Here is a 13,495-nt window from a genome sequence, read left to right as displayed (position 1 = left end):
AAATGCAGCTGTGATGCTGTGGATAAGTCCTGCAAAATAGCTGTCAGTGTGCTTTATAGTCCGAAGGTAAGCTTGCCTGAGTACACAGCCTTTACATGAGCATATGAAAGTGCAGCTCAGTACACTTCTGGATAAAGAGCTTCTGTTTGAACTCCTTGCAGAAGATGACTTGGAGACTGGAGGAAAAGGTGGAAGCCATGTAATCAGATTTTTTTTTTAATTCCCAATACAAAGATAACAGTAGGGATTATACAGTAAAAGCTTCCCTTTCTACCCTAAGCAAGACTAAGAAAAGCAATTCGGGGATAGAAGGGCAGGTATAAGAAAAATGACAAAATCAGTGGGAGATTTGGGCCATGACACCCAGAGGGAGCAGCTGTGACTCAGCAGAACTCTTCCTTCATTCAACCCTCATGTCACACCTATTGTCCCACGTCTCCCCTTTCAGGCATGACAGTCCAGTTTGCACAGCAACAGGGAAGCCATCATACAGGATGGTGTCGTGCAGATATTAAAGCAATGTATAGATTGTATTTTCAGAAAGAATGGAGGCAGTTGAGCTCTGGAAGTCAGGATTCTGCAAGGCAAGAATCCCAACAATCTCCACAGTAGCTATATATACTCAAACCTCTAAAGTTATGGTAGGTTTCTAACACAGATCATTTTAACCAAAAACTGGGGTACTGATGCACACCAGTAGTCTGTGAACAATTAGACTGCTTAGATTTCTCTCTTTGCTTAAAGCACATTTTAAAGGGCATTCTCAATGTCTTAAAAGTTAGGAAATCAAATGCAAAGAAATCTCATGCCTGTGATGATGATCTTTCAAAGGGAAGGGTCAGGACCAATTCTGCATTTTAGAAAAAGGTATTCTTGCACGTCTAGTATGTTTCAGCCTGTATGCTTGTGGTATTGTCCCCTCAGTGGTTGTTAGTAACGCAGATGATGTTCGTGTTTCACTGTTGCAGTCATCACATTTGGGTTATCTGCCTGCAGGTAGCCCTCAGCCGGCCTGAATACGAGAGTATTAGGATTCCTGCATCGGATGCTCTCTCCCATGACGTCAGGTCGTCAGGGGTATAAAACATGCAGCCGACTCCATTGCATCAGTCTTTCTTGCCGTGCGGTGCCCAAAGCAGAAGCAGTTCGCAAGTGCCGGTCGGCAGACTCCTGAAATTTTCATTTTTGAGTTTCAGATCTGAAGTCTTCAAAAAAGGTGAGTATCCCTGTGGGGATTCTTTTTTTCTTGCTCCAACCGATGTCCGTAAAATTTAACAATTGTCTTACTTGTGGAAAGCAAATACCTCAAGAGATTTTCATTCGTACTGCATTCCCTGTTTAGGCCCAGACCACGACATCCCTCGCTGTCTGTTTTGTGTCTTGTTCAACCCCTGAACTATTTGTCATCGGGCTATCTTTACAGCAAATTATTTTCGTACTCCAAAATGGCTTCGTTAAGCCATCCGACTACCGATGATTTGAAAAAAATGTAAGGATAAAGGCAGACCACATGGGTCCAAAACTGCCGAGTAGCTTCTGTTAAGCTAGTCGCCAGTCTGCCGGTACTCTGGCGCTTTCACAGCCCCGGATACCCGCTACTTCAGATTCACAGGCCTCTACTGAGACCTAATCGGAATCCGGTATGCTGCGAGATACTTCGACTGTGGAACCTGCGGATGTCTCTACCTTGGATGGGTCCCGGAGCCGCTGTGCAGCTTCTGAGGGTGTATTCAAGCCTTCAGACTTGCATTTTAAACCAATGCAGTCATCTTCATCCAGGCCTAAAACTTGCACCATGCCTAGAAAACTGACCAAGCCGCAGGCTCAGGCCTATATGCCTAAAAAATAAATGCTTAGAATGGCTGAAGACCTTATTACCTTAATTAGCGGAAGCCAGCCTTCCCCCTGTAAGAGACCTAGAACTGATTTTTCCTTCTGATTCTTCTGATCAGGAATCTGATATTTCTGTTCCTTCTAATTACCAGGATTTGCCGTAATCTACCTTTGAGGATTCTAATGCAGAGGATTCCATTCCCTCTGATTCCCCTCCAGAAGATTTTTCTTTTTGTGAAACCTTGCACACTCTTGGGGAGCATTTCCACTGGGAAAGCCAGGATTACTCCTGACTCCAAAAATAGGCTTAGGGAATTCTTACTCCTTCCTCAACACAGTCCTTTAGCTATTCCTCCTGATGTTCTTTGTGTTTCACTGTTGCAGTCATTCATTCCATTTGGGTAATCTGCTGGCAGGTTGCCCTCAAGTCGGCCTGAATTTCAAAGTCTTGGGTCCTGCGTCAGTTGCTGTCTCCTCTTCCATGACATCAGGTCGTCAGGGGTATAAAACATGCAGCAGTCGCCATTTTCTTTAGTCTTTCTTGCCGAACAGTGCCCAAAGCAGAAGCATTTCGCAAGGGCTGGTTGGCCGACTACTGAAATATTCCAGTTTGAGTTTCAGAACCGAAGTCTTCACGACGAAGTACCCCGTTGGGGAAACTTTTTTCTTACTTTTTACCGATGTCAGAAAGTTAATAATTGCATTACTTGTGGGAAGCAAATACCTCATAAGGATTTCCATTTATACTGTATTCCTTGCCTAGGCCCTGATCACAATGTGCCTGGCTGTCTGTTTTGTGCTAGATTTAACCAACGCACTATTAAGTGTCTGTATATTTTTGCATCAAAGTATTTTGGAAACTGATTTAACTACAGAAATGTCGTCTGATAGCAATCCGACTACCGGAGTACATAAACGCAAAGAAAAGGACAGAGAAAGGCAGTCTAGATCCAAAACAGACTAAACTTCTAAGCCAGTCGCTGGTTCGCCGGTACTCAGGTGCTTTCGCAGCCCCTGATACCCGCTACCTTCGAGTCACAGGCCTCTACCGACACCCATGTGGAGTCCGGCATGCCGCAAGATACTCAAGGTATTGGACCGATGGATGTATCTCCCTCTAATGGGTCCGGAGCCGCTGAGCAGGCACCGGATTCTGAGGGTGTATTCAGACCTCAACATTTGTATATCAAACAGACAGCTGCAAGACCAAAGACAAAAGCAACTTCTAAAACTAATGACGCATGAGACACATGCACAGGCCTCTATGCCTAAAAAACAGATGATCAAAATGGCTGAAGACCTTATTACCTTGATCAGGGGTTCCCATCCCCCTCCAGATAAGAGGCCTAGGCAAGACATTATGAATCTTCAGATCAGGTTTCTATTTCTTCTGATTCCTCTTCTGATCAGGAATTATCTATACCTCCCTATGAGGATTCTGATGCTGAGGAGTCTATTCCATCTTCATCTCCTCCTGAGGATTATTCATTTGGAGAAACCTTGCATACTTTGAGGGAGCATTTTCACTGGGAGAGTTGACTACTCAGAATCAAAAGAGAGGCTCAGGGATTTCCTTCTCCCTTAGCACATAGCCATTCCCCCTGTTTTAGACATTGTGGATGATGTGTTTTCGGAGTCCAGCTTGACCCCTGACTCCTTACCTCCGGCTCCCAGTAAGCCTGACAGATACTACAGGGTCCCTGACTCGCATACATTTTTATTTAGAAACCCTGCTGCTGACCCTGAAACTATTTCACAGGGTCCAAAGGGAGTTAAGGCCTCAACATCAAAAAATCCTACCCCCTCTGACAGATTCAAGGGCACTGGCCAGATGGGGATAAAAGGTTTATATATCTGCAACCTTGGCAATCAGGTCCTTAAACTGTCAATTTCATATGTTTAAGTACCAACATGTTGTGGGATTGCTGAAACAGAAAATGTTTATTTCAGAATGTGCAGAAAATAAAGAATTGCAGGAATTATTGCATGCAGCTGAACAAGTTGGAAAGCATACTTTGCAATGTGGTTTTGATTCCTTAGAGGCCTCCTGCAGGGCCACAGTTACTGGATCTGTGATTAGGAGGCATGCCTGGTTAAAGGAACAACATTTGCCTGATCATGTTAAAGCTAAATTGCTAGATGCACCTTTACAGCATGATTCTCTGTTTGGTATTAAGGCAGAAGAGGTTTTAAAGAAAATGGAAGACAAAGCTAAGTCTATGCAAACTGTTAAAAGACTTCTTGCAAGTGCAGCCACCAAGATTCAGTAGACACTGGCCTACAAAAAATTGGTCCTTTCCTGTGTCAGACAGAGCTCAAAGGGGCAAATCCAGATGCCCTAAGGGTTCCAGATACCAGGCACAAGATTCATACAGGTTAAAGCAATGGGGGTGCTTCCACCTCCAAATCTGGAGGAGATAAAGCACAGACCTACAGAAAGCAATCCCAATGACTTCTCTCTGCCTGCACCAAACACTAAACTTTTGGCAGCACCCATAGGGGGAAAATTAGCACTTTTTGCTCAAAATTGGCAATTAATAACCCAGGACAAGTGGGTACTAAACATTGTATCACAGGGATACAGATTCCATTTCCACACTCTGCCAATGGCAAATGGTTGGCCAGATCTGCCAAAAAATCAATGGGCAGAGGCACAAACAGGTTACTTCCCTCATGGATATGGGGGCCATTCAGCCAGTACCAGAACAGGAAAAAGGACAAGGTTTTTACTCTACTGTTCTTGGTACCCAGAAAGGACAAGGTCTGGCAGCCAATACTGTATTTATCGATTTTGAACACATACCTGGACATTCCAAAATTCAAAATGCTGACTTTGCAGCAGCTTCTGCCCATGCTGAACAAGAATGTTTGGCTGGTGACTTTAAACCTAAAAGAGGCATACCTGCATGTCCCAATACGACAGTCATGCAGAAGATACCTCAGATTCAAGGTTGGCTTAATGCATTATCAATTCTCTGCACTGCCCTTTGGCTTATCTACTGCGCCCAGGGTCCTTACAAAGTGCCTGGCACCAATAATTGCATTTTGCAGACAAAGTATACAAATATATCCTTACTTGGACGACTGTCTCATTCAAGCAGAGAACAAGGACACTCTTAACACCTAGCATTTGTGAAAAGGCTAACTGCCTAGGGTATACAATAAACAAAAAGAAATCACAACTGGTACCCTCTCAAAAGATAACATTCCTGGGTGTAAGCTTGAATACAACAGCCCAGTTCTTTTACCTCACGCCAGACCAGCAAAGGCAACTGACTGCTTACTTCAAACTGATGGCAACAAAAACCCAGTCTTCTGCAAGGCAAATCCTGCAGACTCTGGGCTACATGGCATCCTGCATCCTACTGATTCCATATGTAAGACACTTCAATGGTACCTAAAAAGTTTATGGAGTCAACATTCACACAGTCTAGAAACAATGATTCCTCTCATTCCCTGCCTGCAACAGGAGTTTCTATGGTGGGCAAAGGCATGTCACCAAAACATGGGACGGCCATTCACTCTACCCCCTGCCAGCCACACCTTAACAGACACATAAGATTATGCCTGGGGGGCCCACATGGCAGGAAGATGCATTCAGGGCATATGGATACCAAAACAAATGCATCTACATATCAGCCAGAAAGAGATGCTAGCTGCTCAAAATGCCCTAACAGCCTTCAAGGACTTAATTCATCTAGGACAACTACTGATAGACGGACAACACCGCAGTCATGAGGTATATAAACAAACAAGGGGGCACACACATACCCCCTTTGCAGATTAGCCATGGCACTGTGGGACACAGCTTTGACCTACCAAATACATCTTCAAGCTCAATTCCTGCCTGGAAAACAAAACACACTGGCAGACTATTTAAGCAGAAACCTTATTGATCCTTACGAGTGGAAACTAAATCCACAAGTCTTCAGCATGATAACAGAGAAATGGGGGAGCCCAGACATAGATCTATTTTCCTCTCAAAATTATCAATTGAAAAGATTCTGTGCAAGGACTTACCACAGACAAGCATGGAAAGTGGATGCACTATTTTTCAGTTGGAAAAACCTGTCCGTTTATGCCTTTCCTCCTCTGCCTCTTCTCCCCAAGGTCCTCCTAAAAGTCAGATAAGAGAAACCAAAGATGATACCAATTGCCCCGGACTGGCCCCGCCAATACTGGTACCCAATCCTAAGGAACTTCTCAATACCCAGCTTGGACCTTGCCTCAAAGACCACAACTGTCCCAACAAAACAATCAGATCCTGCACAATCCACTACAGACTCTGAACCTGTCAGCATGGCTGATCATGTAGTCATACAAACAATACTTCTCAGTAAAGCTGTGATGGATGTGATTTTGGAAGCCAGAAGGCCTAGTACTAGAAAATCTTATGCTGACAAATGGAAGAGATCCTGTGCTTGGAATCGAGCACAAGGGACTGATACAGCAGAACCAAATATTCCTCAGATATTGCAATACTTAACTGAGATGCTTGACAAAGGCCTATCTTTCTCATCAATTAAAATCCATGCCTCTGCCATTTTGGCTCATTAGAATACAGAGCCACCAATCTTTTCTCATCCTTTACTAAAACAGTATCTTAGAGGAGCCAAAAATGTAAGGCCTCCTAGAAGATCACCATTGCCTGCATGGGACCTCAATTATGTGTTGGAAAAGCTCACCCTGCTTCTATTTGAACCAGCTGCTACCGCTGGTATAAAGTTCTTATCATGGAAAACAGCTCTGCTACTAGCAATTACTTCAGCTAGAAGAGTTTCAGAGCTACAGGCCATCATGGCTGTAGAGCCTTTCATCATCTTTTACCCAGACAGGGTGTCTGAGGACAAATCCTACTTTTATGCCTAAGGTGGTTTCCAGTGTGGCTCTTAACCAATCTGCCAACCTTTTATCCAAATCCGCAGAACAAGGGGGAGAGAATTCTGCATTCCTTGGACATGCACAGACGGCTAAGATTCTACTTGAGCAGGACTAAAGCTCTAAGAAAAACTGAGCGATTACTAGTGACATATGCTGCAGGATCAGATGGCAAGGCTATTTCAAAGTGGATAAGCCACTGCATCAGTTTCTGCTACTTACACCATGGTAAACCTGTGCCCAAGGGCATTAGGTCTCATTCCACCAGAGCTGCAGCTACTTCAGCAGCCTTTCTCAGGGGAGTACCAACCAAAGACATTCTAGAGGCTGCTACTTGGAGTTCTGTTCACACCTTTACAAAGCATTATCATTTGCTTCTCTACTCTAAATCCAGGGCAGGCTTTGCTACTGCAGTTCTGCAGGTCCTTATAGCCGCTCCTAATGCTGTTTAGCTCCACCTTCCCAACCATAGCTTTGGGATTCTACCCAAATGTAATGACTGCAACAGTGAAACACGAAGAACATAGTACAGTTGTGTACACTTACCATAAATGTAGATGTTGGGGTGTATTCACTGTTGCAGTCCAGGTTACCCTTCTCCGCCATCCCCCTGTCATTCTGGAGTTTAGCTTTATCTACAAGCAAATGCACCACATAGGTTGTAGAAGATAGAGAAGGAAAGTTATATATATATATATTTTTTTTTTTTTTGCTACCTTTTTGGGGGCAAGAAAAAGTAAAGAAAATGGCGTCGGCTGCATGTTTTATACCCGACGGCCTGATGTCATGGAAGAGGGGAGAGCAACCGACGCAGGACCCAAGACTTGGAATTCAGGCTGACTGAGGGCAACCTACCAGCAGATTACACAAATGTAATGACTGCAACAGTGAATACACTCGAACATCTGCATTTATGGTAAGTGTACACAACTGTACTTTTGTAAATTTGTCATGCTTTTTTACTTCTCCCCTTCTGTCGCATCTTAGACTTCCATCTATTGTTGGTGGTGGTATCGTCCCCTCCGTAGCCAAATGACGACCCTATTACATATTCATTCTAACCAGTCCCTTGTAGCCTAGCACCTCAAGCAAGTGTAGGGAGCCAGGGATCATGAATGTTCTGTAAAGGGTATAGGTTTGGTCTAGAATGTACACACCTCCTTTGTTGGCCAGAAGGTGGTGTGCAGTGCCCATTAAATTGGACTCAGTGGAGTTGTACTTTCACACAAAACATTGCTTTCATTGGTTTGTTTCTAAAATCCTTTGTTACAGGAGTTGTACTTTGCTTTCCCCAGGTGAAGACTTCCTGATGGTCTTTACACTGGGTTAACTGGTGTCTGTCACTTCCATCCCTCTGTGTCCTGGTCTCCCAGCTCCTAGGCCATTAACCAAACCTGTTTAAGATTAGTAAGCTACTGTCAACTCACTCCCTTGCCTCTCTCTAATGTTCCTGTAGCCCCTAGGTTGCTAAAAATCTGGTAAGTCTTTTTAGGGGTGGGGTAAGTATAATCAGGCTGAAATCTTTGTATTGTAGAGCTGCGTTTGGACATTCCTTTGGTTCTAGCAAGGATCCTGCTTTTAGCTGTTTGAGAATTTATTCTGCCGGTGTCATTGAAATGCTTTCCCTTATTTTATGTATAGCTTTGCCAGGCTCAATAGCTGGATGTAGATGAGAATGTAACATGGCTGCTGTTTGGTTGCATATTATGCTAATTTATTCTTCCCTGTGTGCATCTCGGCACTTTAGTCAATGAGAAATTCAAGATTTAAGCTGCTAACAAGAACTGCCTCAAGTGGGCTAGTTAATTGTATTAGCGCTTAACACAACTCCCTAATTTTGGGGGGAGGGAGGTCAGGGTGTTGGTCAGAAAGTAAGTTCCCGTTACGGATTTTGTGTTCTTAGATGCTCTTCTCTCCTTCCCCTGTTAACACTCTGGTCTAAGAATTGAGGACTTTAGGCACATGCCCTTTCATAATGGGTATTCGTCATGTATATGATTAATTTAACCAGTGTCAAACACTGATCCCATTGAACCTATTTTGGTCTCAGCCTAGGATAAGAACAAAAGATATGATGACCTATACAGTGTGAATGACGAAATGTAATATATGCATATCATTAGCAGCACAGTTTTTCCCATTTTCTACATGGGGTCAGGGTATCATTTTAACTGGAATCATGATTCAATGCCACACTCCTTCCTTCAACACTCATGCCAGACTGTCGCAGATCTTTTCACACAATCCATCAACCTCTTTGCTGGGCATCCACGTCTCCTCTTACCTTCTTCCTGTTTGTTCCAAATCTTCTTCACCAGATTGTCTTCTGCTTTTCTGCACATGTCCAAACCACAGTAATATGTTCTTTGATCTTTTCTGCAATTAGAGCTCCTTTGGCTTTTGCTGTTATTTCTTTGAGGCACTTCATTTCCATCACCTCTAGCTTTCTCATCTGCTCTGCCTTTTACTGCCCAGGTTTCTGTACAGTAGTACTGGTCGTACCACTGTCTTGTACACCTTACTTTTCAGCTTCTTTGGTATTGTGTCCTAGACTACATCTGAGACTGTCAATTGAGTGCAGCACCTCTAATTCTAGCTTTGACCTCTTCATTCAGATTTTCAATTACCACTCCCAGATGCTTGAAGCTATTTACCTGTTCCACTATCTTCCCTTCCATCTCAATTCTCAGCTTCTTCTGATATCCCCAGTTTGCTGCCCATACCACTGTTTTATCTGTTATTAGTTTCAACCCACATGCCTTCAGTTTTGCATTTCATTCCCATATTCTTTGCTGAAGTTCTTGCTCTGTGTGCCTGTAATGCAGCATCATCTGCATACAACAGCTTTGTTGATCTGTCCCCTCCAACCTGTTTGCTAATGTAGTCCTTCACCAGTGTGAGCAGCAGTCAGAGCTGAGCCCTGGTGCACACCAGTCCAACTGGGAACCCTCTGAGGCCGAACACTGTTCGTACTTGAGTTATTGAGTGCTTGTACTTAGCCTGTACTAATTCTATCAATTCTACAAACAAGGCTATAGTGAGGTCAATAAAAATTGTACCAGTAAGTAGGCCTTTGTCTATTCCAAATAGAATGTCTTGAGTGTCCACGTAACGTTGGATGTACTGCAACAGAGCCATGCTGCTTTTGAGAGATGTAGAAGGCAGCATTAAGCAAGTGGAAAGTAAAGTATTTTTCCAGAATCTTTCCTACGCTAGGGAGAACAGGAGTAGGGCACAAGTCTTGAATGAATTGGGTTTGAGGGAGTGGTCTTACAATGGCATTTTTCCAGGTATTAGCCATAACATTGAGTGTAATGCACATGTTGTAGATGTTTCAATGAGGTCATGTTTCTGCAGTGATAAGTTATGGGTGGAGGTTGTCTGTAGTGCGGGGGGGGCACTATCAAGTTTAGTCTGTAGTGGGGGGCACTGTCAAGTTTAGTCTGCTCAGAGAGTGGAAGTCCTTGGATGTGATAGTTATGAAGTAGAATGGGGGGGAGATGAGAGTAGCAGATGCATTTTGGAATTGCCTAGAGAAAGGGCTAGGAAGGTCGCTGAAATGAAAGGAAATTGGAGGCAGAGTTGGAATTCATGGACAAAAGGATTTTGGAATTCATTAAGAAAAGGTTCTTCCTGTAAGACTTAACTTTCCAGAAGTTTGGGATGGTTTATATTGGTGAGGTTTAGTGTTTCATCATATGACTTAAATACTGCGTATGCCTTGCATAGCTGGTTATAGTGCTGTCTGTTCATAGTTGAATATGCTTTCCAAGAATGCCATGTTTTTTTTATGAGCTTAAAGCTCTTTTATAAGGTTTACTATCAAAATTCGGAACGGCAAATGTACGACTGCCACTTTGTCGAAATCACTGAGCTCAAGGTTTTCAATGCCGAACTGCAATATTACGAACCATAATAACGAATGTAGAGCTGCATTCATTGAGTTTGGCATTGTGAATGTAGATTGTGATACAGTGGGGAGCGGGGAATTTCCCATTTTCCTCAGTAGTGTGATCTCTGAGTTGGTAATAAGTTGCAGGGGGTGTGGGGGGGCTACATGGGGGTCCGGGAGGCTTGTCCCCCTGCAAAACTTGCACTCCAACACTTTTGATTCTGAAGGTTCAGTGTTGTGAATGGGACCATCGCGGTGATGAGTTCCGGCATTATGAAGGGATTGGCCAGTACATTTTTGTAGTTTTGGTTCTGCATTGTGCATAAACACACAACTGCCGTTCCAGATTTTGATGGTAAACTTTTTATAATGCAGGGAACCAGTTAATTTTAAATTTGTATGGTCTTTGGATTATTGGGAAGCAGGAGTTTTGTGGGTCGGTCAGTACAGAGGTGAGTATTTCTGTAGCAGTGTTATGGTCTGATAAATTCAGAAATGGGATAGCAATCCATTAAGAAGATAATGTATTTAAGTTAATGTCTTTCTGTGATGTATGTCATCATGTCAAAGATGAGCTTTGTGGGTATGTTTACATATGGTTGATGGATATGAAAACTAATAGAGCGGTGGTCACTGAAAGAAGCTGGATGGTGTTTGAGATGAGCAGGTTTGTAAATGTGAGATCTAGGAGGGAGTGGCAAGACATGTTGTTGGTTCTAGAAGGCTCTGATATGTGCTTGATGAGGTTGAATTCTATCTGGTATTGAGGTAATTTAAAATAGGATTGCACAGATTGATACTGATGTCTCAAAATTAGTGAGATTTTTGATATCTGTCGAGGAAATTTTTTTAATAGGATATTTAGTTTGGGGAGGGAGGCATTAGATATTGTATAGTGAGTTGTAGTATGGTATTCATATCGGAGGGAAAGGATATAATTTGTTTCTTTAAGCAAGCAGATGGATGTTTGAAGTAGTCATTCTAGTGGAGGTCTTCCCACAGTGAAACTGCTTTAGAAAAGCTTTACTAAACAACTTTACCAAATGTTCACGATAAGCATGTACCGGCTGTTTGCTTTCAAAAATGTGATACTGACCACACCACACTTCAGTTGCTTTCTATGAAAAGGCTAAAACAAAAGTTTTGAATTGTTCAGTTAGTGTTGAAGTTGAATGTTAAGTACAGTGTCTTAAGTTTTAATAAAGTTGATTTTTTGCCTCTTCCCCTACATGGTGTTAACATACGGTCTCTCTCTCTCCCCTTTTTAGAACTCTGGAGGACTCTGGACAGAATGCATATCACAGCTCAATGAAGCACAACAGAAGGCTGTACAGGACCTATTGAATGCTGCTTAAAAAGCCTTCAGAACTGTTCATTCAGAAATAAAATCATGAAGTTTACCCATTTTTAAATGAATAAAGGAACTGTTGGTCATACGTATGGGACACTTAAGCAGACCACAAATGAAGTCAGCTGCAGTAGTCGTGGAAGGATTTGCAGTGTGAAAACTGCAGGTGGACTTGTGCCATTTACTGAGAAATTTTGCAGTACCCTTTTACTACAGAACCAGTACTAGAAAGTATTTTTTCTATCCAGTTAAACACACGTTGGCAAAAGGGAAATGAGCAGAATTTTCTCGTTAGTGATAACATTTCAGATATCACTGCTGTAGGTGTGCATTCTATAACATGAATTGTTTCTATACATCTAGTATTAACTGTACTAACTGGAGTGTGCAGAGTCCTTTTTTAATTTAGGGTAGAGGTAGAAAGCAAGAGAAGTCTGCCCTGAACAGCAATGAATTGAAGTGGATAATGAAGTGGCAAGATTTGTGGCTGCTTGTCACTGTCACCTGTTCACCAAAAGGCTTGTGTAATCATTTGGAGTGAACAAAATTTGGTTTCCAACGTACATGAAAGTGGAATGTCTTTGGCATGCCTGGCATTACCTCATCCACTCCAAGTCAATAAAGAGCAACAAAGTAGTCTGGATTTAGTCTGTGTAAAATTCTTATTTTTTTCCAAATGAGTGTTTTAAAGCACATACATGAGGAAAATTTTGTTAGAAGCTGCTTTTATAATTGGCAGTCATTATTTTGTCAGAAGGTTGCCACATTCAGATTGTATAGTTTTTCAGACTTGGTGGCTTGCAGGATTCACCAATATGCTTTTACTCCTGTGGAAGTAAAGGCACGATACAATTGTGAAGGGAAGTTGTTGCATCCTCATTTTTAGAAATAAAACAAGATTTTGGAAACATGTTTATGAAACCATAATACATAGATACTGGGTGAATGGTATGATTGCATGTTTTCAAACACCTCTGAGAGACTGCTACTGATTTGACCTGTACTAACAATTACATGGCCAGAATACATAACAGAGCAGCTGATTTGGTTCAGGGAAATTACTAGTTGGAAAGTTTCTTTGCAGTATTTGAAGATTAAAGGCATTTTCATCCATTATTACCTTAAGCGTTCATGTAGTTAGGTGGTGATTGGCCTAGATGTCATTCCATCTGCATTTCCAGTCAAGGATCCTGTCTTTCTGATTGGCAGCTCTTGGTGAAGACACTACATATGTTTTTGGGGGAGAACAGTCTCATTCATCATTTTTTTTTTCACAAAGAACAGTCAGATGAATCTGTGATGTAATTAGTAGGTGGGGTGGTATGCTTTTTCTGTTGAGCATTTTATTTTGTTAGTATATATTCAGTCTAATTATCCCAAAACACATTTTTAGATCTTTTTGGTGCCAGAATAATTATGGTAGGTATGCATTTTTTCCCAAGAGTATGAGCATCAGCCCACAGATCTTGTTGACAGAACGTTAAAAACAAAATGAGTTTTGCTAAGAAGTCTTTCGAAAGTAATTTGTTCCACCACCAGAGGAT

At 42.3% G+C, this 13,495-nt stretch overlaps 1 protein-coding gene across 1 annotated transcript in view; it reads left to right on the top strand.

Annotated features, from left to right (window-relative positions):
• IPO5 (importin 5) overlaps positions 1 to 12,594 on the top strand; it is a 1,405,185-nt gene extending 1,392,591 nt beyond the window's left edge. Inside the window, exon 26 of the mRNA XM_044071309.1 lies at positions 11,872 to 12,594. Coding sequence (XP_043927244.1) covers positions 11,872 to 11,958 — 87 coding nt within the window. The 3' untranslated portion in view covers positions 11,959 to 12,594. The remainder of the gene's footprint in view (positions 1 to 11,871) is intronic.
• Positions 12,595 to 13,495: the final 901 nt, after the last annotated feature.

This window comes from Protopterus annectens, chromosome 5.part0 (assembly GCF_019279795.1).
Source record: "Protopterus annectens isolate FY-2018-M chromosome 5.part0, PAN1.0, whole genome shotgun sequence".
NCBI classification, from domain to species: Eukaryota; Metazoa; Chordata; order Ceratodontiformes; family Protopteridae; genus Protopterus; species Protopterus annectens.
Note: the sequence above shows the minus strand (reverse complement) of the source record. Positions and strands in the feature narration are given on the sequence as shown.